The sequence below is a fragment of the Epinephelus moara genome, chromosome 8 (assembly GCF_006386435.1).
Source record: "Epinephelus moara isolate mb chromosome 8, YSFRI_EMoa_1.0, whole genome shotgun sequence".
In the NCBI taxonomy this organism is placed as follows: Eukaryota; Metazoa; Chordata; class Actinopteri; order Perciformes; family Serranidae; genus Epinephelus; species Epinephelus moara.
In genome coordinates, this window is record NC_065513.1 from 10099698 (window position 1) to 10126532 (window position 26835).

Genomic DNA, 26835 nt, shown 5'->3' on the forward strand with positions numbered 1-26835 from the left:
CTACTTCTGTTAAAATGATTTTAATTGTGGTCACTATCACTATGATGTTCAAATGCGTATTTCATGGGATTTTAAAAGTAGTTTATGTATCACTGATATTTAATCAACCTGCTGCATACATTTACTTCCACTTAAAAGGCTTTCCAGTTTGCTAAATGCTAGCTTGTAGTTTTCCACCTTTGTTGCTGGCACACTGCAATGTTTGTGGGCGCACTGCCTCCATCAGTTGTTGCCCAGAGGAGTAAGTTGAAACCAACGGCAGGATGTGAATCACACTTGTGTGCTTGTTTGTGCATGATATCAACAAAACGGGCACCCCTTGTAAAAGCATTGCTACACAGGGTGCATTTAATGCACTCTGTAATATGGACATCTGAAGCATCAACACAGAATAACACATAGAATATCATCTTGTCACTCATGCATTGTCATGCTGAAATAAGTTTACAGCCATGTCACATTGTCTTAACATGCCATTAACACAGACTGCTTCCATTTGGGCCAGAATAGTCCCAGGAACTAACCTCGGGAACTAAATTAGGGACTAAAATTTACTTTTGAGTGTTCATGTTTACATTTGGATCACATTGTCCAACATTCAGAAAATTAATTTTAGCTACTCTGCAGTTTTCAGATTTGCCATTATTACATGATATATCCATCCATCCATTTTCGTAACTGCTCATCCTCTTGAGGGTCACGGGGGGCCTGGAGCCTATCCCAGCTGACATTGGGCGAGAGGTGGGTACAGGTCGTCACTTGCCAGCTAACACAGAAAGACAGACAACCATTCACACTCACATTCACATCTACGGACAATTTAAAGTCACCAATTAACTTATCCCCAACCTGCATGTCTTTGGACTGTGGGAGGAACCCATGCTGACACAGGGAGAACATGCAAACTCCGCACAGAAGGGCTCCCTCCTGGGATCAAACCAGGAAACCTCTTGCTGTGATGCGACAGTGCTAACCACCACACCACCGTGCCGCATTCTGCATTACACAGTGCATTCAGTCCCTGTTTTCATAGATGTCCAGGCTTTTGTCTGAACTTTGAATGAAACTTACAGTGCATAAGTATTATATGAAGAGTTTTGCTGCAGCGCCAGTGTTGCAGGAGACAGTTTTACACTGGTGACTGTTCAATAAGGCCCTGTAATCTCTTTGTGGCCCTGCTTAATGTCGAGGGAGGTGTACCCCGCAGAGCTCTTTGTGTCTAAATAATTACTGTCCTCAGAAAGAAGAGAGTGCAGCGGAGAAAGCGTGATGATGTGCATTAGACACCACCACCATCTCTCTTTATCTCCCTCTCTCTTCACACACTGTTTATTTTTCTGCACTCCAGGCTCCATTTGTGAGACTCCTTTTGCCTTCTGGTTTATGCATGCCTCATGAAGACCCCCTTACCCTTTGTAAGCAACTTCGGGGTTTGCTGACATTCCTCTGTGCAGAATGCATAAACCTTCCTTTGGGAGCTGAATGTGCTTCCACGGTGGATCTCAAGGCCCCGGCAGAACCACGTAAAGCCAGGCACTTTATTGTTGCGGGCAAGGAAACCTGTGTTGGATTTTATGCACTCATACCCACACACACATGCGCACACACACACACTGATGCTCCAGTCCCCATGCAGCCTGGAACAGCAACAAAGCTCTCCCGTACTGTTGCCACGGTAACGTAGTCGGGTCAAACCAGTCGAGCGGTCTCTCCTGTTCCAGGCTGAGCCCCCTCCCCCCACACACACCCCCTCCACTCACTTGCACCATCTTTGTGTGTGTTTTTCTGTCCATCATCCTTATCCTCTCCTCTCTCCCTCTTCTCTGCCGTCACTTCCCCCCGGCTCATCGTATCTTAAGCCACTTCTTCTCCACTTTTTGGTGACTGTCACATTTCTGCCCCAGGCTCAACAGGGTAAAATGAGGATGATTCACCACTCTGACCACTTGGTCTAATTGAGGTCTATAGAAACCAATGGCAGTTCTCTACATTTTTAACCAAAACATTTTGGGGAGCCATCTGGCAAATAGTAAGGAAATGTTGAAGCTGTGTTTTTGACCAGGTTATCTCAGGTTAAGAGGAAACATCATGCATTTCACATTTCCAAAAGGCCTAATCCTTACCTAATGCTGAGTACACATATGCTATTCACACCAACAGCAAAGCATTAACTTTGCAATTATTTGCATCAGTATTCATGTGTAAATGGGTTAATAATACAGAATGTGATAAAGCTGCTCCATTATGTGTAGAAATAATTTAGTAACCATTTTATAATAGAAAAAAAAAAACCCACTTCAGGCTTTTGGCATATGGAAATTATATCACAACTAAGCCGTTGCTGGCAGACACACAGTGATGGATTACCCTTCTTCTCCTGCAGCTATTATAGATCTATTGTCGGAGTCGTGGACTGTGAATAAATGGAAATGACACAGATAGACAATTGAAATCTGTTTATTACTGATAGAACACAGCAGACATGAGACGGCAATGAAAGCAGATGCAAATGTGCCAAACAAAGTCTAATTGCTCTGTGGTGCTCCAGCTTAGATATTACAATTAACAGCACCCAAAATCCTGGCGCATACAAAATAAATTGAGTGGCAAGACATATTTTTACACCTAGACTCACATCTCTTTCACTAACCCTTGGCAGTCTGTACGTTGTCCTTTATAGTGGCATTAACTGTACATGCCACCAGTCTTTTGTCTTGCAATGTAAACAGAAGGATAGCAAAGAGATATATCCTGCAGGGGTGGCTCCTCGTGTTATTTTCCAAGATAAGATTAGTTGAGCATTGTCCTGAAATGAGGTCACCAGCTTATATTTAGTCTATTTATTGCTTGCTTATGAAAACATCTGAGGACATGCAGTCATTCAGTGAACACATTGGCTATCGCAGAAGTTAGCCCACATCAAAGCTTTTTAGAGGTAATGTAATAGAAGTGCCTCAGCTCACATACACATTCAAGTTCAAACAAGGTAATACCGTAGCTGAAAAGTAAGTTCATGGGGATGAATGGAGCTTGAGTGAGTAGGCACAGTGACTTTGCTCACATGCACACTTATATTCCACTATTATTACGAACATAGCAATATTCTGAATTTAATAGGGGTTATGCGAAAGCCTACATTCTATTTGGACATTCTGAATTAGGCCTATTTTGGAATGAAGTATTTTTCAATTGAGACATGCAGGATGTGCCGGTATTATTTGGGTTTTAGGAGCATTCTTTGGACATGTATACAGCTCATTCAGATTATGCATCTCAACTAGAATTTATGGTCAGCTCTGTACGTTGTCATGGATGTGTTGCATTTCTGGTTGGAAGGACAAACACACCTACTCCCAAACTTAATAAAAGACTTTAACATCAGCAGGTTTTTGGATATGCACAAATATTCAAACGCTGACCTTTACAAGAAGGTGGTTGATGGAATGAAAGAGAAAGGCTGTGTTGACACAGTCCGCCACCAGTGGAAAACTTTGAAAAACTCCTATTTTGGCTGAAAGAAGCAAAATGGCACAAGCAGCTCTATGTGTTCCTAATTTTCAGATTTAAAGTGATAAACAATAGGTTAGAGCACATTAATCTGAGTATGCACGGCTGCATGTGAATGGGATTATCAATGGAATATTCATTTTCATTCTGTAGCCATGTAAACAGCTTTGTAGGAATACTGTCGTTTTCAGAATAAGGACAAAACTGGAATATTTTGTGCATGTAAATGTTTGGCACACAGGGGCGGGTGTTGATTACCATGAGCTCTCAGTAATTTGAGGAGTTTGCATTGAAGTCTCAAAAGTATGTCTGTGTAACTCTAGAGGCTCCACCACAGCCTGCCACAGCACACGAGTCATAAATGTGAGTTCTGAACAGCTGACTTTTACAACTTTTACTCCCAGGCCATTTTTATGATACAACAAACTATTGTGTTTTATTGGATAAGGGGGAGGAAGAGAGAGTGGCGAAATGAGTGAAAGGTCACATTGTTGTACTTGCTTGAGTGGCTGTCGTACTTGGCCAGCTGAGATACTGGGATGGCCCAGAGATGCCCTTTCAGAAAGCATTTTCTTGCCATATTTGTGAAGTGAAAAATATATGAGCAGGCTGATTAACAAGCAATTACAGTCTGTGCATTCCTTTCATTGAGAGGGTGAGGGACTGCAGTAGCTTATTGGTGACCTTACCCAATTTGTGATTAGAGGTTTGGCACAAGTTTATTCTACATCAAACAGGTGGATAGATCTATGTCATCTGCATAACAAGACCTTAGCTTCGATTGCTTATATCCATCTCATAGGGCTGGGTGTCTTTTACAAGAAATTATGATACCAGTACCAATACCAGTACCCTAAAAGTGATGCGATACCAATAGATTATTTAATTCCATACTTTCTTTTTTTTCCCCTTCAATTCATTCAACACCCATCCTGTCAGTGGAGTGGTGTGTAGTAAAGCCCTGCTTTCGAACATTTCAGTGACATCTGGGCACACTGAACTGCAGACTTGGACATACTGCTGCAGGAGTGTGAGCTCTTTGCCAGGGACAGGGAGTCTTTCCACACACAAACAGTGACAGGGCTAACCATTAGCATCACACAGCTGACATCACCTAATAGTTTTTAACAGGTTTAGTGACCAATTTGAGCTGTTTTGATATTGGTGCCAGTTTGCTGGGTTGGGTTTAATGGCTCCATATTGGATGATAGCCATTGCTGCTTTGTCAGCTCATTCTGACCAAGCAGACGTTAAACATATCGTTTGCCAGAAGGAGGGACCAGAGACGGCAGCAACAGAAAGTTTTCTTATCCAACAAAGAGTTGGGACGGTCAGAGAACAGATTCCTAATGCTAAAAGGATCAAATGCAGATATTGTTTGATTGGGGACGTGTAGTACTACTTGGATCTGGGTTTTTTCGGTCAATACCTTAAATGTATAGAGTACCAAAACCCAGCCCTACCAACTTATCATTAGAAATAAAAATGGAGTAAGCATTAGTTAGTAACAGGAAAACGATAGTTTAAGCTACAATTGTGCTGCATTTGGTTGAAAGGGTAAAGTCAAATAATTTAAATGTCATAATAAATGTATGGCAGATGAAAATTAAGAAATTCATTAAATTGAGAAAAACTAATTCCAATTTTGAATTAATACAAAAGTTATCTCAGAGAATGCTAATCTCCTATGATTGCTGTATGCAAAGGCTTTAGCCTGCACACTATCTTCCAAACAAAGATGATGCCAGTCCCCTTGTCAGATATTAAATGCAATTAAAGATGAATATCTCAAACTGTCAAATAATCAGTGCAGTCCTTGTATATCACCCTTTTCCACCTGAATGAATGAAGCAGATGATAACCACAGGGACTTCCAGCAGAATGCTAATGAAACTCTTTCTGCAAGTTGATACCTAATTGATCACTCCACTCGCTGCCAGTTGGTCACAAAGGCATGTTTCTATTATTAACTAAGGAGACGCTGACTTGATGTGTATTGATGGACCTTCATACCAAAGCTTAAAATAGTCTGCCTAAAAGAAGGAAAACACCTGGTCTCAGCATCCTTTCTTGTCAGACTGTAGCAGCTTTGTCCTCGTAACAGCTCTTTAAAGATGCCTCTCAAGGTAATGAATTTAATGACAAGTGGCCTGTTAATACCGTCTGGTCCCTCGTGAGAAATGAACGCATAGTGTTGTGTGTTGAGGAGAGCTGCTTTGAGCTGCTGTGTGAATGCAGTGTGATGACATTAAATCCTTCTGTCACAGTGGTGTTGGCCCTTGAGCTCAGTCACACTGTTAAAAAATACAGCAGTGGAACCCTTCTGCTCTTGATAGTTTCTCTGAACTAAGGATAGACTGTTATATTATTGTTGTCATGGGCAGCATTGCCACAATTCTGAGCTTCATACAATGGCCATAAATGGTCTGGAATACTGTTATTTAGGACATTTTTAGTCTCAGATTTGACAGAGGTCTGCTATGTTAAGTGTTCTTTAGCGCAGCGTGGAAGTAACAGTTTTTCCTTTCACAATGAAAAAAAAATCAATCTTCTTGCAGTCAGTGAGTGACGTACCCAGTCCTAAAAACTGATATGGTACTTTTTTTTCCTCTAAACTAGAGAGAAAGAAATCTCATAACTAGTAACACTTCAAGTGTTTTCAAACAGCTTCTCCCAGGAGGCTGGGAATTGTACCAGCAAGTAAGAAAAGAAACAATTCGGCTACAAACATGTTTAGTGTAGCACAAAATAATGAATGCAAAGACTCTTGGACTAGAACATCATAACGATGCGTGGGTGGTTTTAGGATTCTTGCCTTTTCAGATACATTTTGCCTGGATCTTTTTTTGTCATGCAAACCTTCCTCTTTTTTAGAGTCAGTTTTTTGTAGCGCCTGACACATGAACACCTTTTGTCACGGAAGGTGTCATTCATTAGCAGTTATGGGGCTAATGTGCTAGCCATCTGCTAACCTCCCACCCTTGGAGCCAATAATTTGATTATTCATATGGAGCGCTGAGCTGACTGCAGTTGGGCCAGGCGCTGCTGGCTGTGAACAGATGTTGAAATGTGAACTAGCAGCCCTCGGCCTTGAACTCCATGCAGCTTCAAGCAGCGGCGTGTCGTCCTCTGCCGTTCAGACACGCAGTGATCTCCACCGACAGGCTTTACCAAGCAGCAGCACCGCTCGGGCCTGATGAGATCTGGAAATAACAGGCAGCAGACAGAGGCCCAGGAGGAGGATACAATTCAGTCACCAGACACACAAGCAGGCAGTCAGGCTGGCAGCAGTGTTTTCCACAAGCTGGCAGAGATGTGCATTTTGTGTGTCTCTTCACCATATCATGTTTGCAGTAACTTTGCCCACGCTGCCAGTGCACCTAGAGCTGAAGATGGTGGCTGCCAGTCATATTGTAAACACTGACGAGATAGAAATCACAAATGTTAGCCATAATTCTTAATATGAAAAGTCACAAACTGAGTCAGTCTGACTGACATCCAGCAATGATATACAGTACATGGCCTGCAGTTCCCCTGCCAAGGTCATGACATGATTTTTAAGTGGTGAAGTGGAGCTCTGGGAACTCATACATGCAGATTGTGTGTCATGTGGTTGGCTGTGCACTGAAGTTCAACTTTAACTAGATTCAGCATCTTAAAGAGGACCTATTCAGCTTCATACTTGTATTTAAGGAACAATTTGCATGCTTTAATGGCCAAAAACCTCTTTTCTTTTCCTCATACTGTCCATGCTGGAACATCTGTAATCACCTTCTGTCTGAGAATGCTCTGTTTAGTGCCTGTCTCTGATTGGTCTTCCATATCTCGGCGTCTCTGCGCTTTGTCATTGTAGCTGGGGATTGAAGGTAGTAGAGGATTGCAGCACTTTTTCACATGAAAAATCACCAATAAATCTTAACAGTAGTTGATATGTTCCAGCAGAAATATGATTGAAAATCGTAGAGCAATGACCAACACCAGAAACCAAGATTACATGTCTCTACATATATTTACCTCACTATTTGAAACTGTTGTATGTTAAATATGAACATCCTTCATTGTAATACTGTAAGTGAGCCACAAAATATGTAAAAGAATAATAGGTCCCCTTTAATACAGTGGCTGACACCAGTATTTATTATGTGTAGTGGCCCTAAAACTCCATAGCTGACAAAATGTTTTGCTGAAAAAAACACCATCACTGCCTACAAATAAAGAGTGTAATTTGAACAGTGAATGGATAACTGCAAACTTGTAGGTGAGGGTTTAAAAAATACAATGTATTGCCAGAATAGCACTGTGAAATGGAAAAATGGATTGCATTTATGTAGTGCCTTTCTTCGTTCATCCATCCATCCATTAGAGTTGAGTTACATTAAACAACACACTTTGGCTGATATTCGGCGTCATTGTTGGTTCGCTTTTTCAAGCACTTTTGTATTATTTAGTGCCAAGTTGAATATATTACTGCTTGTAGTTTTTGAATCATATTTATAAATGCGATGGAGTCTGGAACTGCATTTACACGTCGGAAACTGGTAACTCCAAAATGACATGAACATCACCTACGGCAACATGGTGTGTCATAGCATAAATGCTCTCTTGGTACTGAATATTTATTTTTTGTGCACTACACCGACAAGAAAGGTCAGACTTGAACCGTCACAGCTGCTGAAATGGAGCAAACACCAGACACTAGTCTTAGTAGGACATACACAGCATGATGCCATTTTTGTCAGTCTAAAAAAACCAGGTCATGAGGTAACTGGGGGAGGGGGCAAAAAAAAAAAAAACATTGAGTAAGATACCAGGCAGTTACAAATGATGTTTGAATTCCAGTAAACAAACACCAATTCCATACAGGCCGTAACCGAAGCGTGAAAGGAATGATTAGTTAAAGGGGGGAATTGCTTGGTCATAGTGTAAGTGTAGAGCGACTGTATTTTCTCCAGTGTGTGTAAAAGCAGCACTTCATATCATAAGCTCATTGTATCTGAGCCATAAAGTGATTATGGGCTCCAGTAAGGCATTGTTCTGCTGTTGACAGGATTAAAGATGACTTAAGAGAGAGAGAGAGAGAGAGAGAGAGAGAGAGAGAGAGAGAGAGTGAGCGTCGCCGCTCTTTGCTCGAGTGTTTGCTTGCTTTGTATAAGCCAGCAGTGAAAGGGGCTGCGCGCTTGACTGTTTGCCAGCTGCGGCGCACCCTCCCTGCATTCTTTTACACATTTATCTCCCGCCACTCTGTCTATCCATCTAGATATCTGTCTGCTTTGTTCTTGTTGGAAGGTGGCGTGCAGTGTTGTTTTTCATAGACTTGTCATCACCTGCTGCGTGATTGTTTCAAGGTTTTTAAAGGGAAATCCTTGAGACACTAGAAGCAGTTAATCTCTCTTGTCAGTGTGGCATTGATAAGTATTTGTGTCACTAGGTGTGAGTGCAGGATTCCAGTGGACAGTAAAATCTGGCTGGGTTGTGTGCAACAGGTTATATGGCATCCTTTAACACTGCCAGGGTGAATCATCGATATTATTGACTTTTAATAACAAGTCACACATCAACAGTGTTTGATTTATGTACGCATCGACCACTCTACTGTTCATATCCTTGGATGTATCGAATAACCATGCATATCTTTCACAAGTTCTCATCTTTCGCGTCTGGATCTCTAATGTGCTTTTGTGTTCTCCCCGCAGAAGAAGGCCGGAGTTGTGAAGACACAGGAGAAGAAGGAGCGGTGGAAGGAGAAAAAGGTGGTGAAGCGGCAGAAGAAGGAAGACGAGGAGGTGGAGGAGGAAGAGGAGAATGTCCAGCCGGTGGTGGATCCCCTGGAGAATGGCTTCCTTCATCACGCCCAGCGGGAACAGGAGAGAATGACTGAGAGGCTGCTGAAGAAGACTTACTCCAAGAAGAACAAAATGGTCAGTGTGTGTTTTTTTTTTTTTTATTTAAAGTCAGGTATTCTCACTGAACAGTAGTTCAACCTAAGTTGCAAAGGATAGACTGTTGGTTTGTGGGTTATTTTGTTGACAAATGAAAGCGATGTCGTCTGTGCTGGCTTTTGATGTGAAGGTAGAGGAGCCAATCAGCTACTTAGGCAGCATCTGATTCCATTTATTTGTTGAGTCTGGTCAGTGCTGTTATTTCCAAGACCCTTCTGTAAGGCTACATCCACTTTAATATGCTTCCATTTTAAAACACAAACCTTTTGTTACATTACGCCTAGCATCCACCCTACTCTGGCATTTCCAAACCCCTAAAACAAAGACCTTTGACAATGCTGTTGACTTTGTTTAAGTTCCAAGACTTTGGGAATTGAGATTTAGTCTGTACAGACGGAAGTGGAGATTTTGAAAGTGATGACACAGACACCAACGTTTGCTTCCTGATTGGGTCTTATCAATCAACGGATGTCAAGCCAAAGCTTTATAGCTAGGTCTACATACCTTCTGTGATGCCATCCTTCATGTGTAGGCTCCCCGTTTCCATTGCTATGGATTCCTACAGAGATGGAAAATGCTACCGGTACTCCTCGAATATGTTGCCGCATTAACTTTGCAACAACTGCCAATATATGCTTTCTTCCACCTTGACCGTCATAGTCATGTTACTTTTTTTGTAACAGTACCACTTCGTCATCCGTCTAAGCAAAGTCATCTCTGGTCTTACTTCTTGCTCTTGCTGTTCTTCTTCCGTAGTATTTTCTGTAACTAAGCAACCAACTGCAGAGCAGACAAACTGCCTGTGGTTTACATGGGCACATGCATGCCCAGTGTATGCAAATGATCATGTGATATGCGTTTTCAGGCGTGTCGGTATGGATGGAGATCAATTCTGAAACGTTAAATGTAAAGAGATCAGTTTCATTTTACCACGCAGTTATAAAATGAAAATGTGTGACTGTATGGATGTAGCCTCAGAGGCAGGACAGTCTTACTTTCCATCCTTCTGACAGCTGGTCCACATTGAATTTAAAGCACTTCAAGATCTACTGGGAATTATTTAGAAAGAGGTAGAAAGTGTGAACAGAGCCTTACACCTGTGTCAGACGTGACTTTACTTACTCTGGTGTCAGCAGGGACTTTGTACCACTGTTCTGAGGTTGCCAAGAGATAAGTTCACTTCACACGAGACACTTGAGTCCCCTCTATCAGCGCACCATCAAACCACTTCTCAGTGTGCAGCGCAGGAGAAAATCATTTTCTTCAAATAGACTTCGAGAGTGTGCTAAAGGCTGGAGTTTGAGTTCATTCAGAGCTGTCAAAAATTGACTTTTTATTGTCGCAGTCATTTTGGAAATGGTATACGTAATTGTGTTTTTCAACTTTTACTTGGTTTTCATAGTTTTTAAAGTAGATGCTTTTGACATTGCTCATGTTGTCCTTTAGGGAAGTCCAGGTTATTGTCACAAAAGCACTGTAGGCTTGCACAGCATCTTTATTTGCTTAAGGTTTTGTCAGTAGTAGCCTTTTGTATTTAGTAATCATGTTACTAACTTTGTGGTTGATGGTGAGGTTGGGCACCGACTTTGTCTTCCTGCTGTCTAAAATGAATATGTAGCAACGTGTTAATGTTTCCAGCTTACTGTTGATGGCTCTTATCTTTTGCAATTTGGGCTCTGCAAACATGCTCTTGTGTTTTTTTATTTTTTTATTTATTTTTTCATTCTCAGCAAGAAACTTTTCCATACTATGTTTTTAAAGTGAAAGCTCAGCAGCTAGATGCACAAAACTTTGTGTGGAACAACTTAAACTGTATACACACTAAGGCAGAAATATGCATATACAGTGTTTCATCAGATTTATAAAGCCGTGCATACACCCGATTCTGTTTTGTAAATGTTGATCATTGTGGTGCTGGGCACACATGCATAAGCCTCACTTCCACACCCACAATTCACCAAAAATGGATGTAATCCTTAAATATCCGTCTGCATATCAGTACTTTTGCCCCTCCACCATTCATTAGACCTGTCAATAAGAATTATGGTAAAGGAAGTGCTATTTCACCAACTGTGTTGTATCAGCGAGGTCCTCCAACAGTGCCAGAGCAGCTGTCATTACACACCGCTGTGGCAAGTTGTAGCATCTGTAACACTGATTCATAAAATTTCTGCAAACTATCATTGCTGTAAAATCTTAATAATTATTATTATTAAATGCCACAAGGATGATTAATTTATTCATAGTGCTCATGTTGAAACTGACTTCACAAAGTGCTTTACAGGATAAATCACTAACAGGGAGATGAATGTAAATAAAAATGATATAAATGATCAGTTTCACTTATAAATTATTTAGAATTAACTTTATAAATGCGCCTTCGATTGTCATTTTACAGAACACAAATAACAGAATCAGTGAAATTGGCAAAAACAATGTTACCAGCCTCTCAACTTACATTCAGTCTCCTCCTCATCATATCAGCTGCAGCTATCTCATTTAAAACCATGTGTATGCCTGGTCTGAAGAATGTGTGAGGACTGCACACTCTCACTGCACATTGTCCTTCATAAATACCAGTTCATGTGTGAGACAAGGCGTACACCTGGTTGTTGTGCGTACACATCGTTTCTGCATCTGGCCCCTGTTCGATGCTGCTGACTGCCACTATAGACTACCAGTCACGACCTGTAATCATGCAATCACTTGTTGATACTAGGTTGATGGCTAGCAGTCTGAAAACTATTGGCACAACAAACTATTGACACTGCAGTACAACAGGCCAGCTAATAAAGAGGAGGTGCCACACAACAGTAGCCCGTGACAGTAGCAGTAGCCTCCACAGGATAGTTGATACCTGGACTCTGCTGTAAGTGCACTATGGAAGTTTTTATGCCTGGTTGGGGTTGTAGTGTTTCTTTGCATTTCACTTATTGAAACAAATAAGGGAAACAGACAATTAAGAACTGTCGGATAGTCAGATAGCCTTTGGACCTCAGTTAAGTGCAACATATGTGACTTGGGTACACTGATGAGCCCTGATGCTACCGAAAGTGGTTTCATAAACAAATCGTTGGTATGCTGCCTTCAGGTAGATTTACCCTGCTATCCCATTCTTGTTTTCCTTCATGACTGCAGAAGTGGTTCTCTGTTTGTTTATGCAGATAGAGGACTGCCAATATTCCCGGCTTCAAGCACACTGCTGAGCCCACAGACTCCGAGTCTGTCCCAGTGAGATAGCCCATCTATGTGTTAACAGTTTGTTTAAATGGGCGGATGTTTTTATGCTCCTGTCCGAGGCCAAGCTCCACCATAGTGCCGTTGAGGATAAGAGGGGAAATGTAGTCAGGAAGCCAAACTAAATAATGAGGCTATGTAGCCCGGAGGCCTCCTCCACAGACAAAAATATCTCTCTTAGATAAGATTTCCAAAGGAAGTTAACATGGCTGAAAATGAGTTTGGCTGTGATATTTAGTTTGCTAAGAGACAGTGAAAAATTATGCATTTAGCTGATGCTCTTATCCTGAGTTTAAGTGCAAGAGGCTGCACTTACTGAACCAGATCTACACTCCCATTCAGATAATAACTCCATAATATCAGCAAACTGTTGCTGTCATGTCAAAATACTGCAACTTCAGCTGTGCTCAATTTCATGTTTTTTAGTAACTTCATCTTAAGTTTTACTACACATGCTCCCAAGGAGATTAAGATAGTAGAGAGATTTTGAAATCAAGTCAAAACCCACAGGAAAACTAAAGCTAAAAACTTTTTTTAATGTTTCTTTCCATCAGCAGTGAGATAGCACTGTGTCCCTGGTATGTATAATAGGGGGTAAAGAATCAGTAGAAAAAAAACCTTTTGGAATTTAAAACTCTTGATCTTGTGTCTTTTGCTTTTCACGTAGCTACAACTTACATCTAATTTGTCATGTTTGTGTGCTTCCTTGGAGCAATTTGAAATGCTGCCTACCTCCAGATTGTAGTGTATTTTGAGGAAACCATATAATAACAAAATGTTTATTTTGTCACTGATGTGCATGTATTTTTAAAAATACCAGGAGGAAGTAATGAGGTCACAAAAGCCTCTCAACCCAGAAATGAATGTGCATAAGAACTCCACAAAACTACAGTTATGTGGTATTTGTCAGCAGAGGCTTCTGTGTCAGTGAACCATAGTAATGAATGTCTCTGCAGCACCTTGCAGCACTTTAGAGGGAGAATTTGTCTTTGGCGTACTGGACTGGATAAGACACTTGACCTCATGCAAAGTCCCCTAAAGAAACACCTCAGTCCTGTGATCCATAGATAACTGGAGACATCTCCCTTCCCAGCTGGACTGATCTATAAAGTACTGCTGGTTACCTTTGCTCTTACTAAACTTCTAAACTTTCCAATCTCTTCCTTTATTCTTGTTTCAGTTACTTACTTTAATCTTAGTATTTGGCTGAAGCAATGTTTTTGCTGCTGTCACTGTCTGAAGACAAGTAGCTAAAATATCTTGAAACCTGCACAGGCTTTAGTTCTCTGCATGCTGAGAGCTAAAGCCTGCCTATAATGGATAACTCCTTATTCCTAGCTACATCATTACTGTTTTTGAGAACCAACAATTATGCTGTGTTCACATGCCGTGGGAAACAGCAACACCCAATTCCACTCATAGTCACAGTGCAGATGAGACTCCTCATATGACTGTATCACATAACTAATTATAGATAACATTATGAAATATGAAACAGTTGATCCACATCTTTAAATAAGCACTCCAAAAGCTGGTTGAATCCTCTCTGCTTTAGTTATAAGTACAAGTGGTTTTTGATCAGGGCTGTCTCTTAAGTCAGTACCTGTCCATGCCCACTCACACTGCTTTTTATCCCACGCCCACTTGCTTCCATATAATTTATAAAACATTGCCAGATAGGAGTGGCAAGCAAAGACACATTCCAACATGACCAAATCAACATCTGCTGAGGGTCTCCCAGAGCCTATAGGCCAACCTGCCCCATGAAAACCTTTTGTGGAAGCGTAAGGACAGTTTAATTGCTTTCACTCTCAGTTATCCTTACAAATACAGGCACATTTCCTCAGGTTATTGTGTTATGGAATGGCGGTGTTGATGGATTCACTGTTGGCGAGTTCAGCCTCTCTGGGTCGAGTGCAGGCCAAGGAATTGTTACCCTGTTTTCCAGAGCGGCTTACAATGATCACAGCAGCAGTTAAAGTTTCACTTCAAAGCTTCATTTTATGTTGGTGACTCTGAAGTGAGTATGTAAGAGCAAATGCTTGGAGTATAAGAGCAAAGAGCTTCAGAGAGAGCAATGAATAGAGATATATCTATTCTTACTTTACTCTCAACCCTTGTGATGGTGTCATGCTCTCTTAGTGTCTCTGGTAGATGGAATCCCATGCATATAAAAAAAACATTTGCTTCCAGATGGACGGAGCTTCGATGAGGAGCCCTGTGTGGATTTGATCTGCCACAGAAAATGTCCTTGGCAACAGTGCCAACAGACTCTGTCACAGTCATGTGGCTGTTTAGCATTCAGTTATCTTTGCTGGCAAGTTAAGTCAATAATACCATGTACACATTTGTATCTTGCTCTATCAAAATCAGTTTGATGTCGCAACAGTTAATTTCTAGATAAACATGGATTGATGTCAACATTTCTAATTTTGGTCATTTTTGGGGTTGTGTTTGAGTTTAAATAAACAAAGTCTTGGCTTTCAGATTATGAAACTCTTTGCCAATTTCAGATATTAGATACTGTTCTGAAGCTTGTAAAGGCATGATGACAAGCTAGCAGTGAACACTTGTCAACCGCACTCTGGTCCTATTCAGTGCCACTCTTCTTCCCTCTATGTCTCCCTGAATTTATGAATAAAAGGCTTGTAGTACCAAGACAGACAGTGACAGTGACAGTTTTCATCTGATTTCCAGTTTTATAGAAAGTCTTGGCTTTCAGAATATTAAAAGTTCTTAAAACTTACTTACTTTAGTCTATTACGGTTCAACAGATCATTCAAATAGTCCAAGTTGTGAATATTGTTGGAAGGTCTATGCTAACTGTGTGCTAACTTTACTTATCAATGGAAGGCCGCAGTTCTTCCAGCATAAGCTACATTTTCTTCTCTTCCTGTACCGTGTTGCTGAGAATGCTTGTTTTCCTCACCTTGCTGGCTACAAAATAAAAGTGTCCCCGGGGTTTTTCTGTGTGTCTTTCACCCAGGACAAGCCTCTGGAGTACAGCATGCGCTCCTACAGTATTTTGGACGGCCACTGGGCTCCGTCATGTATCTTTACAGCCACCGTACTGCAAAGTTTAAAAGCCGTATTCTCAAAATAATGGCTCAGTGACAGTTATTATGTAATGTGACTTCTTTTGCTTAGTATTTGGAGAACAAAACTAATACTGATGTCATTAGAGAGCTAAAAAAAATCCTCTTTCTAACAGTGTATAAAACTCAAAATGTGTTTCAAGGTCAGTGTGACTAAAATGAGCCAGTCACATTTACTCTTACTTACAGATCCTTTTAGCTGGCAAACACTAAGGAGATGGATGTGTGCACATACATAAAGACTTTTGTTGTGGCTGTGGGGAAAAGAGCAGCACAGAGCAGCCATCTGGGCTATAGCAGGCGTTTACATATTATGGCAGATTATATTGATGTAGTACACTGATAGGTATGTGTACTTTTATGATGCTCTCCACCACAACGATCAGCTCGGGTGCACTTTGAGCATTTTCTACTTTGTCCTTCAGGCTGCCCTCCTATCTAAGTGTCCAGCTTAGTTTTGCCCATCCATATTTCTTTCTGTTTTGCTGTCTCTCCAGACAGAGGAGGTGTCCCGAGTGTATGTCACACACTATGATCCACAAGCGTGGTGATGTGTTGGTCTCCTCGAGGCACCCTGGGGTGCCAGAAGCTAGCTGGAGGACAGGAACTGCAGTGTCAGAGTAGAATTTGTCACAGGGGGGCAGTGGGTGAGCAGCACTTGATCTAATTAGAAGACTCGCCAGGACCTTGGGAATGGTCGAGCATAGAGTGTTGGTGTGTTTATGCGTGTGTGTGTGTGGGTGTGTGTATATGTGTGTGAGACAATGTGTATGTGCACTGAAGTCTAAGGGTTGTCTTCTTGTTCTCCTCTCAGTCAGACTCTTGTCAGGAGCCATTTCTCCCACAGTCACACATGTTGTTGTTTGTTTTTATAGACCAGTGCTGATATTGTTTGAACTGGATCCAACAGGTTTTACCATTCATTTGCATTTGCCAAAAATGAAAAAAAAAAAAATCCCAGTTGCAGTTGATTTAGATTTTTGGCAATGTGGATCAAGAAACTCACCACTTAAATTCAGACTTATTGAAGTACATTTAAATGGTTAATAAGCCCATAAAGGTTCAGTAATCTGCTTACCTCCCTGGCTGCTGAAACTCGTCTGAAGTTTATAGCACCACCACCAATTAAGTAAATTAGCCCCTTATATTTAGACCCATCTGGGGCAAATCCTTATTAAAACAAGAAAATTAGATGATTATCACACTTTCGTCATTTACACATTGTAGGGAATAATTATATCCATAAACCAATACATGAGTCTGACCTGCGCTGCTGTTTTTATCTGTCACTCCCTGCTGTAGGACACCAGAGAAGCAGCTTGCAGCATACCCAGCAAGCACCAGCATGGCTTTGACCTTCAATATGCTTCAAATGGGGGTCATGAATAACACATAACGCTGACTCGCTCAAGCAACACACTGATAGCTACACATACACATCACATCAGCATCCCTGTCCATTAGTGCTGTGGCTCACCCTGTGCTGCACCCACCCCCCACTGACAATGTCATAAAGGAAAACATATCCAGACACTTCACTCTATTATTCCAGCCCCCACCTCAGGGAAGCCCCTTACTATCAGGCCAGCGTGTGGACATGAAGCCAGCATCCTGCATGCCCCTGTCATAGCCGCTTCAGGATTACCTCCGCGTCTTCATATCTAGGTGTGTTTATAAGCAGTAAGCCAGCCGGAGACAGATCAGATTAGCTGGGGCATTAACAGTGCACTGGAGCATAGTTCAGGGGCAGCCTGAGAGCCGCGATAGACGCGGGAGCACTGCTGCCCATCGGCAGTGGGGCAGCGGTAACGGGGCGAGTGATCAGGATGACTGATAACGGTAGGGTGGTTGTTATCTGGGGAGCAGCGACCCTGAGCGGTAGCAGCTCGGCTCAGGAGACAATATCTGTCCTGGCTAACCCTGCTTCCAGCCCATTTAAACTGGAGATCAAGGTGAATGCTCTTCCCCTGAGTCATTCCGGGCAAGTGGCTGAGCTACAATTTAGTATTGCTGACTTATTTTAAATCCAAAATGTGCAATTTCTTGTTGTCCGACAGAAACAGTGGATGTCAGATTTTGCTGGATATATAGAAACAACTTGAAGGAATACTTCACTCCTTAAATGACCATTTGTACATTGATTACTCACCCTGGGTTACGTTAGATTTGTGAAAAAAACAACTTGTTTTTCTTGCATGCCTCCAGTGAACGAAGAATCCAAGAACTGAGAGAATTCTTGATGAATTGAAGTAAGGGGTCCATGTTCAACAACAGCAAAACTATATTAAACAAAGACAGAGATGAGTGGAGGAGCGTGACTTGTAATATAGATATCTGATTACTAACTCTCACACAACTTGTCCAGTATAATCCAAGTCTCACTTATCCAGTCATATGCTCAGTACCAAACAGACAGCCCTTTTCAACAGGGAACTGAACAAAAATGTATCTATGCTCTCTTCAAAGCCAGGCTCTACTGACAAAGACAGTAACTGTACCTTGCTGAACACCAGATCTGCTGGATCAATTAGTTAGTTAGTGTTAGTGAAAAAGTTAGTCTAGATTCAGCAAATTAGTGCAATAAACACCAACAAACTAGCCATCCAGGCAGCAGTAGACCAGACGAAAAAAGCTGCCCTTTACCATTGGCATGATACGCAGCCAGTGGCCGTTATAGTTTAGTGATGCATTTAAGAGGGAAATGCGGCGGAAGAGGAATGAAAGTTAAGGCAGCAAAAGTCCGAGTGGGGTGGTTGGGAGTAGTGGTGGATGGGTCCAACAAACAGGGACTTTCACCCTGGAGAACAGTGTTCGCGTCCCGTATGGTTATAAAGCCAAATCTTGGTCTTTTTCCTGAACCTTACCATTAGCTTTTCTTGGCTAAACCTAACCAAGTGGGAGTGTTGGCTAAATATAACCATGCGCGATAGTTGTTGGGGGGAAAAAAAATCTCAGTTCATGATGTTGTACCTACTACTTGTGTTTTTTGATACAGACTGTGTGTTAATGTTAAAATTCCTGTGTGTTTTGAAAGAAGACAATGCATGTAACTGGCAGAACGTGACACGGTGTCCCAGAACCAACCAACGCACCCAGGGTAACTACCACATCGTATCTGGACATGGAAAGTCCATGACCAAACTGAGAGAGAATGTGTTGGGCTTTGAAGAAAGCACAGAAATGTACCACGATAATGTAATTAATTTAAACATAAACGGTAATTCTTACTGTGTAAAAATTAACCGAGATTTACCGTAATATTGGTAATCGTTACATCCCTAGCCACACACGCGCTGTCTTCCCCCCCCCCCACACCTTGCAATTGCATCGTCATTTAAAAAAGACATCGTGAAACAACCCTTCTATCGCCGATGGCCGATCCGATCGCCCATCGGCACAACCCTATTAATCATGGACCCTTATGACTTCAATTCATCAAGAATTTTGTCAGTTTTTGGATTCTTTGTTCACCATGCAGGCATGCGAGAAAAACAGTTTTCTTCAGGAATCCAACATAACACAGGGTGATTGATATACAAATGATCATTTGGGGGGATGAAGTATTCATTTAGATTGTTTTATTTACTGCAGCTGAAATGTATTTTGCACATGACTCTTTTCCCTCACCTCATAACGAATATTTGCTTTACCACTTGCCACTTATTCTCCTGAGGCTCACACCTTTTGCTCACTTCACGATTATCTGCTTATAACACTGTGGTTGATTGAGGAACTGAAACACTATCTACTGTTGCACTTGTAATGAGATCGGCTCTAAAATGTGACATCCTTGATGTAATTATGGGGTTGGAAAGCTTGTAAGTGGTAACGTGATAGAAAAGGCCTTTACTCCTGTTACTCAGGTTAACACTGCAATTTAACAAAGAGCATTATTAGATGAGTGGATAATGAGGTACGCTGCAGAGGTGTCTGCGGGCACAGCACATGCAAGAGCGTGCGCATGTGTGTGCAGAGTAGAAAGACAGAGATGAGTGGAGGAGCGTGACTTGTAATAGACCTTGACAGATCAATTAGTCAGCTGCTTGTAACATGAACATGTATGCATGATCACACGGAGGATAATTGTCTTTACCACACCAAAGACAAGTTAGCAGATGAACACACGCATGCCTGTGCAAGAGAGAGAAAAATGACAGTTTGAAGAGTTTCATTACAAAAATTAGATAGCTGATTTTTTAGAAAATAAGACACACGCACACAATCGGATAAACCGATTGCTGACATTAGAAATTCCCTGGAGATGTTAGTTGCCTTGCCAACGAAATCCAGAAATTAGAAGGAATCTGAGCATCTGCCTTCTCAGCAAAGATGATTTTTTTAATTTTAAAATGTGCTTTCTAAAATTGAAAGTCTGAGTTTCCAGCATTTGACAGCAGACATGATATTGTGCAGCCCATATATTACGCACTAAAGAACACACAGAACAGCAACTAGACTGCGTAAGCGTTGACTACAGCTAGTGGAGGTTTCATTCCAATATTATGTTCTATATATTTTTATAGAAACAGTAAGTTGCTCAAATTGTTCATCAGTCTTTACTAATTTTAGAATTGTACTGTTTTAATTGAGGAAAAGATTACAGAGTTCCACATTCAGTTATACTGCATATCTCCATTAAACCACTTTAGTGCCTTGCTGCAGGACACCACAGTAGCAATTATTGATGAAAGGAAGATTATTATTTGCCTACAAAAGTACCTCCCAGTGGTACCAGGGTTTTAAACTAGTAATGTTACCCAGACTATGTTCACAAAATCCTCCTTTTACTACTGTGGGAATCCTAATTTAAAGGCATCTTATTTTGCTTAAAATATACAGTAAAACTACAAATTAGATGTTCAAAATGAGTAAGTTATGACTTCATTAACTTCACTTGCTAACCAAGTAATTACAAGAACATCTGATGAGTCTCCAGCACAGCATATACCATAGTTGCATTGAAATGACATAAATAAGAAACTCACATTTTCCCAGTAGAGAATAATGAAGCCGGCTAATTAGAGCTGAGATCAAACAGAGAATGTTTCGTGCAGATGTAATATATCACCACAATAAATGTTGGAATGATAACACGGCTCTATTAATTGATTTTTGGCTTCTTAACAAGGTTTGGGTTTTTTTGGGGTTTTTTTACATGAAATGAGTTGGAAAACTGCGCGCACAAATTGTTACACTCTTTCTTGTAATGTAATGTAGTTGATGAAGAATTTCTATTGAAAAACTGAATGAAGGGATTTTTTGAAAACTACAAATCCAAGTGTTGTTATCTTTGAGTCGCTGATATTGATAATGGTAACTGAGAGTCAGGTAGAGGTGAAGACTTCCCATAGATTATAGATAAAGCATTGAAAAATGGAATTCTGCAGATGAAACTATGTAGGTAATACTGGCACATATCAGATTTTTATGGTAAAAAAAACAAAGTCAGTAGACTTTTATTCTCACTTCTCTCGGAAGATTTTCCTCTCTGAATAAGTGTCTGGGAGCGCGTACCTTTCCCTCTGTGTGTTTTCAAGTTTCCTAAATGCCGTCTATTTTTGCTCAGCAGACGGCCTGACCACAGTGGATTTAGTGTGAGGAGCCAAACTCGTCCCCATGGGTTTCCACTGGGGCTGGTGGTGTTGACTTTGCCCGGGATGCCGGGGGAAGGCTGGGAAAATTTAAGGGAACAGTCCCACCGGTGTTGAAAAAGAGGTGGGGGGAGGGGTGTGGAAGGATTTCATGACGGCTGCTCCAGTCCCAGGGGACAGTTTGGAGTTGAAGGGGGTCCCAATCTCAACTGGCCCCAGATGGTGAGATTTGGAGAGTTGGTTAACTCAGAGTGGCAGATATTCCTGTTAAGTTATGACTGGTCTGTCAAAATGGATGTCAGCTCCATAGATGGACAGATTGATACACTAAGAGACCCCTATATAATCCAAAGGCAGGATGTAAATGTAGCTGTAATATATGTGACCCACAGGAGCCATCTCAAGAAAGAAAATTCAAAGGGAACACCAGTAAAATGAGTGTGTCATTCAGTTAAAGTGAAACCTCCAGGAATATTCAGGCATCTAAGGATTTTCCTCAAGATCCATCACCTCTCCTCTCCCCACGGCTGCAGCCGCAGCTTCCCAACCCCTTAGACAAGTACAGAGAGAGAGGTAGAAAGACAGAGAGAGACGGAAATAGAACTGGAAATAAAGCAAAGCGAATGACAAAGTCAGACAACCTCTGCGCCCGCTGTGCTTAGCCAGGTGAATATTGCATGGGACAGTGCACAGTGATTAATGTCAGGCCATGTAAGGTGCTTGCCCGGGGTTGCTGTACTGTAGGTCCATACACACACACATACACACGTCCCTTCACTTTTAACAAGCCATAGTCATTGAGATACAGCAGGGCTACTTCAGAGCAACCACTCTGGGGACGATTAGGCCTGGGAACATTAAATTAGCGGGGATCTAAAGTCATGCTCTGTTGGAGCTTGAGCTAGTGCATGCTGGGATTGGACTAGGTAACAGAAGCAGGGAGAAACTCCTCCTGGATATACTGTTTGCTATCTGATATTGCTGTATGCGGTAAGAGCCTAATTTAAGAGCAATTTTTAATTTTGCAGTTACATGAAGGTGCAGTTTTTTTTTCAGTGCAGTCATTAGGTTTTGGACTCAGGAGGCAAGTGTTAGCCATTATAAATTTGTCAGGACAATATTTCTCTGCGCTTTGCTAGCTGGCTAGTTATGATTACTTTCTTTTTTATGTAATTTATTAAAGTGGGACCTCCCAGGCTGCATCATATTCCAGCTTCGCATCTACCAGAGAAGCTGTAGCTATAGCAACAAATGTATTGCCCCTGGTAGATGTTTAACTAGAACAGACAGCAGGGAGAGACACTTTATTACACCTTGTGCTTTATGATTTACAGTATCATTGTGGTTTATATTACAGTAATGTTTAGGGAGCAGTTCAGAAATGTGTGCTCCAGGAAATCTCCGGTGTCTGGGGTCATATTCCTCCTACAAAAGCTTGCTACAAAGTAGAGTATCATGAGCTGTGAGTCATGTGAGGTCGGATTTATTGTGAAATGCTTTAATCAAACAGCTTAGTCTTAAACAGATGTAAACGAGACAGAGGATCAGGATGTGGGCATGCGCTGTTGGGACACCTGCATCAGAACTGCTTTTAACAAGTAAGTCCTCTCTAAATCAACGTCTTACTCAGGGTGGCACAGGAAGCTCATTGTCGCTTCTGAACCGCACAGTTCAAGGAAATAGAGAACAAAGTGTTAGACATGAGGTTGCACAGCACAGACTCTCAGGCTGCGCTGCCTTTAATGTTGTCTCAGACCAACGTGTAGAAGTCAGTTGAAATAAATGCAAATAAACCGTAGTTGTTCTGTCTGCAATAAAGTGCAGTAACATTTTTATTTCTCATTTGACATTTTAATATGCTACATCTGAGTGTGTTTGTTAGTAGTTCTTGGTCTCCAGTGCTGTGCTGTTTTTGAAAGATTGCTCGTCATTTACGCACCGTGGTTATCTAACAAACCATGACTTTCCCTTGTATATTTCTTTGATAAATGTTTTATATGTAGTGTTAAGCCTGCAGGAACAGTGCCTGGCTTTGAAGCTAATTTCAAAAGGTGGCCACAGGTGGATTTACAACATCTGGATCCATCACCTGATGCCATTGGGCCTAAAAAGATTTTTCTCATTGTGATAGAGGCACCTGTAAATCAGTGGATAGATGTTTTTGAGTGTCACAACCCCCACAAAATGACTTGGATTTGATCCATTTGGTCTGATAACATTTTGAAAGTCTGGAAGAGCCACAAGATTAAATAATTTTATCCCCATTCAAGTTGGCAGAGGGTTCAAGGGCTAGTTAGCCATCCGTAGGCACTTAGCCACACTCTATTTGTGGAAGATTTCATATCACAGAAGTTGAGCTTTTTTGGCTTTATGTACCACTGAGCAATTTTCATAGGAATGTACAGGGGTCCGCCTCCAAGACTGTATCCAGTTGTCTTAACACATCCATAGGTGGCACTCTTTTTCTTACTTACTCAGGCATTTGGAGCACTTCCTGTGTACTTCAGAGATCTTTCCTGGAAACACCGAAGAGGCAGCAGGTGTCTGCAAATTTGAAAGCTCTCGTGAAGTGTGTTGAATCATTGTTGCAATGGGACATTTAGTAAAATGGAAATAATTCAGGAACAATCTGCCAAAGTTTTTTTTATCCAAGTAGTAAATAGCAATGGTGAGTCACAAACTGTATCTGCTTGAGTATGATGTGTTATTAGTGTCTCTGTGGTATCGCTGATTGTCAAAAAATATAAGTAGAATAAATATGTGGGATCACACTGAATTCTTTAAAAGTATAGCCTCATTACAAAATAAGAGTATCGGCTTTTAAAATCACATATTAGTTAAGCTGGACTGTAACTCAGCGCTGTCAGCGGTCAGGTTTCCTGGATACCTCTGTGTCCGGAGGCTGGCAGCCGTCTGGTGCGCGGTGCTGTGTTACATGGGAAGCTTTAAGGATGCAGGGATCTGGTGTTTGTTAGGTAGAATGGAAGTGGGTGGCAGTCCTGAGCCTTTACTGAAAAGAGAAGCCTCCTGTAGTTGTGAGAGGTCTTTTGTTTGGAGGCCTGTGTGTTTTGACAGGCCTGAGAGGGGGTGAGACAATAGGGAGGCCAGGCTGTATCCTGACGCGTTCCTGCAATATGCTGCTGTACGCTCCACTTGGTATTGTTCTCCACCGTCATTTACAAATGCCTCATTCTCTCCTTGTCACACTTGTATCAATTTGTTTTAGTTAATTAGCGCTTCAATTAGCACCTATTTAATTAGATTCCATTTAATTGTTGCTTGGCTTGACAAATGTGTTGTCGCATGTGTCTTCCAATGTGCAGTGCGTCTCGATTACATGCTGTGTGTTGTCGTGTGTGTGCATGCTTAGATACACACATGTACTTGTGTGTATCTAAGCATGTAGCCTTAGATAATGCTGTATGTGTCTGTATAAGCGTGGCTGTGATGTAGTCCTTGCCTACTTGGCAGCGTCTGAACGTTTAAGTGTCTAAGTGTCATCTTTGCCACTTTAGCCCATCAGGGTCACTACATTAATGGGATCTGCCGAGGCCCCTGCCCCTGTTTTCATAGCCCTGTGCCTGGGGAGGGGTTGGCGACTAGCAAAGCTGGACATTAACTCAGACGGCTTAAATGGGATTAGTGGTGTCACTGAGACAGATGTGATCTTTGCAGCCACAGCTTTCTTTTTCGTTCACACTGTGTTCAATTTTGCCATGATACAACACTGACCCCTGCTGCATTAGAGAGTTATTGCAGCCACACTCGTGAGGAGGTGGTGGATGATGCTGTGTTAACCCTTTGGCAGATTACATCGCATCGTCCATTGGGGGTCACTGTTCCCATTTGAAAAAGATGGTGGGAGGCCTCTCCTCTCCTCTTCTGCCATTTTGACTGCCTAATGTAAAGTCTGCCAGGGTTTGCAATATTGAGCCCAGGCGGTGGATCTTCTGCAGGTTCCATCAACATGTTTCCTGCAGCGTCTTGTAATGGATGCTTAATGTGGCTTCAAAATATTGCCATGAAAACAACATCGTCAGAGATAATAAAATGCCGCTGGAACACCGAGGCTCATGTGTGGGTTGTATATGCCAGCGCCGTCGCTCATATTAGCTCATTAAAACAGCGAGTAGTGCTGCTATACAAGGTCAAACGTATCCATATCAGTCAGAAATCTCCTTGCGTCAAGCACGTCCTATAATTAGCATATCGCCAATGTATGGAGAGACGCTTAAACAGGGTGTATTTAAAATGTACAGACTTGGAGTGACGCTCTGTGTGTTTTAATGGGTTGTGATTTAGGGGATATTGTTCAGACTTATATGCCTTCGAGCGGAGAGCATGTGTTTGGTTCCTTTTTTCCTCTTTTAAAGGCCATTCACACAGTAGCAATTGAACCAAGGGCTATAATTGTGTTTTCATGTACTATAGATCCTGTCATTAGGCCCCTGGGTCTGCAGGCAGTTATATGATGACAGCTGACAAGGGGGCGCGGCTCCTTTGAGGAAGAAGGGGGGGGAGAGGGGGACCACACGCACAAAAGCCACAATTACTTCCTGGACGGTCCCCAGAGCTCAGTGGTTGGAGTGTGTATGTAAAATGATGTGGGAGAGGCCATTTGCAAAACAAAGAGAGGGGAGGTGTGGGGGAGAGGGGGGGTAAGAATGATTGCTTTTGCACAATAGAGCATGTACACCCTGAGGCGGAGGGGTTGAAGTGGCAGACTGGGGGTTGACACGCCCCCTAGCAGTCGCTGAGGAGCTGAATCCAGATGGGGGTGTGGTTTTTGTGGTTGACCCCGTAGAGGGAAGAGGGTCAGGGTTTGCCCCTGGGGCCCTGAGGGGAGGAGATGGCCCGAGGGGTGGATCTCTCGGTACACATATGGGTGTGAAGTGCCCAGTATGTTCAGTCTGAAGTCACAGGTTCACTTAGCAGGGGAGCACAAGTTGTACTAAGCAACTTATTTGTAAGGATCAGCATTTAGTGTCTCTGTGATATTAAGAAAACCCAGTTTGTTTAAGATATCTAGACTTGTGTTATACTGTGTAATCTCTGTAGGTACTCATTTTGTGCAGGTGTCGATATTTCAAAGGCTCGATTGTTCATTTTGAAATGAAACTTCTGTTCTGTAGACCTACTTTCAGAGCCACATGACTTAGAATAAGACTGAAAAGAGTCTTTCAAAATAATTTTTAAGTATTATCTCTTAATTAGATAGCGCACGGTGGGAAACATCAGGGAGTAATTGGAAGGCGTGACATGCGATTGAAGTCAGAGGCCAGACTCGAGCTGTGACACTGAGCCGCAGACATAACAACATCACCAATTAGCAGTGCGTCGTTGCAATACTGATTGGATAATATCTGAGCGGTGCAGCGAGCTGTGAGCACGTACCGTGGGGTCACAAGGCTGAATTAGCCTGGTCGCTCTCAGTTTAATTAATGAGCCGGTAATGGTAGTGTAATT

General features: G+C 41.9%; 1 protein-coding gene across 11 annotated transcripts in view; it reads left to right on the plus strand.

The window, feature by feature from the left end:
* fbrsl1 (fibrosin-like 1) overlaps positions 1-26835 on the plus strand; it is a 326568-nt gene that overhangs the window by 99706 nt on the left and 200027 nt on the right. For all 11 annotated transcript variants that reach the window (XM_050050408.1, XM_050050409.1, XM_050050415.1 and 8 more), the window contains exon 2: positions 9201-9425. In XM_050050408.1, the coding sequence (XP_049906365.1) occupies positions 9201-9425 (225 nt within the window). The remainder of the gene's footprint in view (positions 1-9200; positions 9426-26835) is intronic.